The sequence below is a fragment of the Hyposmocoma kahamanoa genome, unplaced genomic scaffold, assembly GCF_003589595.1.
Source record: "Hyposmocoma kahamanoa isolate Upper Pololo Valley unplaced genomic scaffold, ASM358959v1 87, whole genome shotgun sequence".
NCBI classification, from domain to species: Eukaryota; Metazoa; Arthropoda; class Insecta; order Lepidoptera; family Cosmopterigidae; genus Hyposmocoma; species Hyposmocoma kahamanoa.
In genome coordinates this window covers 10142191-10146606 of record NW_020654422.1, presented here as the reverse complement: position 1 = coordinate 10146606, position 4416 = coordinate 10142191, and the positions used below count along the sequence as shown (strand labels likewise).

Here is a 4416-nt window from a genome sequence, read left to right as displayed (position 1 = left end):
TATGCAATTTATTGCAAACTAACAAATCAAAAAGTATATCATTGAAACCTTCAAGATTTGCCATCTTTTGAACGACACTGTTGCTACTACTGCAGATGCGGTAAGGGATTGCTGGATGAGTGAGTTGTATTAATACGAGTCAAGCAATCCCCGTTTCGGCCAAGTCATGTATAGTGCTCTTCTCAAATAATGCGAGGAAATAATAAATGAGTAAAGAGAGGAAGATGTATAATAAAAAAAGTAAAAAAACAAAATTAATTAATATTAAAAGCATAATATTGGATAAATATATTATGATTTTCTATGTTTTTTGTGGTGATATTCGTGATCTCTATACTCCTGTACGCACCGTTTGTCCCTAAAATTAGAGCAATTTGAAACAAACAAAGGTTTGTTATACTTATTTACTGTATCGAAACTAATATCTTTCAATGTTACACATTACGATATATATACGAACACACTTTACTTAGTCCTTACTTGCTAAGAAATTGTCACCCGGAGCCTCGTTTAAAAAATTCAATATGTTCTCTGCAGTAAATGTTTTTGAATTTTTAGTTTTGTAACCAGCAGATTGGCACTTCAGTAGGGACTTCAAGATACTGTATTCCAATGATGACGCTCTGTGTTTAAGTTGGTTTGTACATTTGAGTATGGAATGCGTGGCCCATAATGTTGATGGCTTTTGAGTTTTAGCAAGTTCGCTAAAATAAGCTACAAACACAGTCCATGTAAAGGAATTAGCATTTTTTTCGTTTCTCCATTGCATCAAAGTTTCGTAAGTTTTCATGTATCTTCCTTTGCTCATAGCCGGCAACAAGTTTTCTATCGCTAATATTGCATCGTTTTAAATTAGGACGAGTGCAATCCATTACTGTATTTTCGTTACCGCTCGTCTCACTCATTTTCACGACGAAAATCCAAAAAAAAAAAGAAAAAAAAAAAACAGAAAATAATACCAAAGCAATTTATTTTACCGCCTTTTTCTTTTTGAAGTACCTAAGCGGTATACGTAGGTATTTTTAATTCTCGCAATTAGTAACACTGGACAGTTGACTGTATGAGGTTTTCCTCTACCTGTTTACATGGTTCATCTAGATTTAAAAACTTTGGAAAGTGGACAGCTTAATAGCATAATAGTACAGGACGGGAGGCGCTATCAGCGTTAAGGCCCATTTAGATGGAGAGAGTTTATCGCACAGTTCGTGACGAAAAATCGTACGCGTTTATCGTAAGCAATAATCGCCATGAGATTATCGTAAGCAATAATCGCCATGAGATTATCGTATCATAATGTTTACATTCAGGCAAGACTAAAATCTCGCCTACGATTATGTCATACGAGATTCGCAAATCACCTTCTCGACTGTTTACACAGAGAAATATGTAGTAAGGAGATTCTTGCTTACGAGTTTTCGACTTGTCTAAACACGATCTCGTATGACATTTTTTCAAGTTCATACGATTATCGTACAAACGGTTCGAACCGTTTTCAGTGCGAGTATTGCCATTAGAGTTCAGTGATTACTGCGGTATTGACTATAAATATATCAAAATGACGCAAAAATCATTCAAATTTGGAACTGCTGATAATATTAAGTTCATTCCTCTGTATAGAAATATATATTTTTTTCGGGAGAGGGTCGGGGCGTAGTACTACAAGCAAACAGGTACACTCAAATACAATATTGAGTTGTGTCACTATAGTCTCACACTAAGAAAAATCGACAACACTAGCTTATTTTTACAAATACACAGATAAAACACACACATTCATGTCATGTCCGTACACAGAATAGGCCTGTAAGAATAAATCGATTCTCATGAATATGCTACAGACGGAAAGTTATCGACGTGACGGTATCGATATTTATTACGTACTGGTTAATCACGTATGTAATTCCAATCTTGGCTAGACAAGATGTAGAGGATTTCTTTTTGCAATTTTGTGAGTAGTGTAACAGTGGTATTGTTTTACCTGTATTTGCCAGAAGAGATGCCCGGATATTTTCCGGCTTTTTGCGGTCAGCCTATGCTATGCGGCCTATGCGGAGCCAATGACAAGCATGGCCGGAGTTAACCTACACAAACATAGTGACATGTATAGAAATATAAAAAAAAAACTAAAACATTTAAGTTAAATTGTAAAGTCATTGCAGTATTGCTTAATTTTATTTGCCACAATTTAAAGGCCCAAAAGTTATCCATATTCTGCTTCTACTGGAAATAACAAAATGCACCATATTCAGCTTCTAGTGAAAACTACTTGAATACAAGAGTGATGGAGTAGTCTTAATGTCAATATTAATTAATTTTATAGCATTATGTTGAATGTTATACGAATTCACTTCAAGTAATGAGAGTTGTGTAGGTACATAGGTACAAATATTATAAATGTGTCTCTCTGTCGTGCTGTAAGAAATGAATCGAATTCCAATTTCTAGATTCCAACTAAACGTAAACTCAAAGTTTCATAATTTCGAAAACCGATTTATACTGTTATGCTTTCAGGGAATTTTGGCTTACAAAGAAAAGATTAAGTTACTTTGTTTTGTAATATTCCTAAAATAATCGAAAAAAAAATACATTTAGGATTACAAAAATTTGAGCAAATATTATTTCGAGCAAATGTGTTTTCGAACTTCTGATTGATAACTCCAAACAATAAAACGAATACTAATAATTTAATAATAATATTTTGTTAGTTATTTATTACTAACATTTAATAAAAAGTCATTTTAAAAATAATATTAATATTAAATCAACTCCACATATAGTTTCTTTGTTCTAAATCTAAATATTTCAATCGATTGTGGTTCGAAAATTGAAATTGATGTAAATTGTCTCTTTTTGTCTTTTGCGCATATCTTGTGTAGGATAAGGACAGTTAGCTATTTGGTTATTTTGATTGCTTTTGTAATTTATGTGTATTGTATGTAAGTATGTACTGGAATATGTACTTTTTATTTTTCTTTTTTTTCTACAGTACAGCATGATCTATGACAATTACAATTTATTTTCATGTTATTTAAATACAATACGACGCAGAAATCAATTTGAATAAACTTGACTTACATAATCTGTCGATAAAAATAGATGCTAAAAGAGCGCGTCGCTTCTCTATAACGAAAAAACAGCGTCCATGAAGCACTGCATTTTTTTGTCTATGGTTGCCTGTTAGTAAATAGGGGAACTTCGTAGGCATGTTTATGTCAAATGTTCGAATGTTTTCAAATATTTTTTATGTAATGTATAAATTGAATCAATGCGATCATTGTGAAAAAAATGTCTTAAAATAGAAAATTTGCAATTAATATATAATAGGCTTATGTGTAGAATGTAATTCCACCCTTGGCTAGAGATTTTTTGCAAGTTTATATAGCGCAAGACGACATGTTTCGTGGAATACTTAACGCGGTGAATTCGATAATGGAAATGAAAAAACATCGATTCGAAAGTAGTGTTTATTGTCCGATGGTTCTTTTTTGCTTTTACCTTGACAGAGAGGACTGCCTATCGATTCCGCTTCCATTCCTATATGCTCTAAGGTGGACCGTAATGGATTTTCATACTTACTTTGCTGGCCTTGGCCGGGAAGAAGTCTCACGGTCCATAAATTACTAACTTCTCGTGTCGTTTTTTGAAAGTAATGTAAACATTTCCGAGCATGTTTGAGAAAATGAATTTTAATCAAACATTCCTAAAATTTAGTTTCAATAGTTTTGCATTTATATTTTACACTTCTTATTTGGTGTGACATACCTACCTTAAATTTTCGAATTTCAGTACCTTTATATATTTTTTTCTTATCTAATTGTCGCCATCTATAGTTTTAAATATGTACTAAAGTAAATTTGTATGAATTGATACCCCATGGCTCAACTTACTTCTCGATACATTTAGCGTAGAAAATGTAACAAACTCGAAATCCATCTCTTGTAGGAATGTACCATGTAACATGTACAATATCAGGCAACTCTATGGTGTAAATGATACTTTATACAATTACAAAAGGCAATTTTGTCGAGGTTCGAAAGAAGAGCGTGCTATTGATCCAAATGTCAACTGGAAACGAATGATCTTCTCAATATGAAATTACAGGCGGAAATCGTAAAGTCGAGTTTAACTGGTGAATGGGAAAACCTGAATAGCACTGTTGAAGGTTGGCTATCACGTTGGACCCAAACACGCTCGCGTCTGGAAGAAACTCACGGTGTGCTGTACCTGGAAATGGCCAACAGATGTCGCCTCGTGTTCGAAGCGCATGAGCAATGGAATAAATTTATTGCTGAGAGGGATGAGCTGATGTAAGTAAAATTTATTGCTTACGGCATAGTTTCCCACAGTGGTCCCTACGGGCCCCCAGTGGACGCACGCACGCACGCACGCACGCACGCACGCACGCACGCACGCACG

The 4416-nt window shown here is 34.2% G+C and overlaps 1 protein-coding gene across 1 annotated transcript in view; it reads left to right on the top strand.

The window, feature by feature from the left end:
* Positions 1-4416, top strand: part of LOC113235353 (cytoplasmic dynein 2 heavy chain 1) — a 98593-nt gene that overhangs the window by 14779 nt on the left and 79398 nt on the right. The window contains exon 18 of the mRNA XM_026471031.1: positions 4102-4307. Within this exon, the coding sequence (XP_026326816.1) occupies positions 4102-4307 (206 nt within the window). The remainder of the gene's footprint in view (positions 1-4101; positions 4308-4416) is intronic.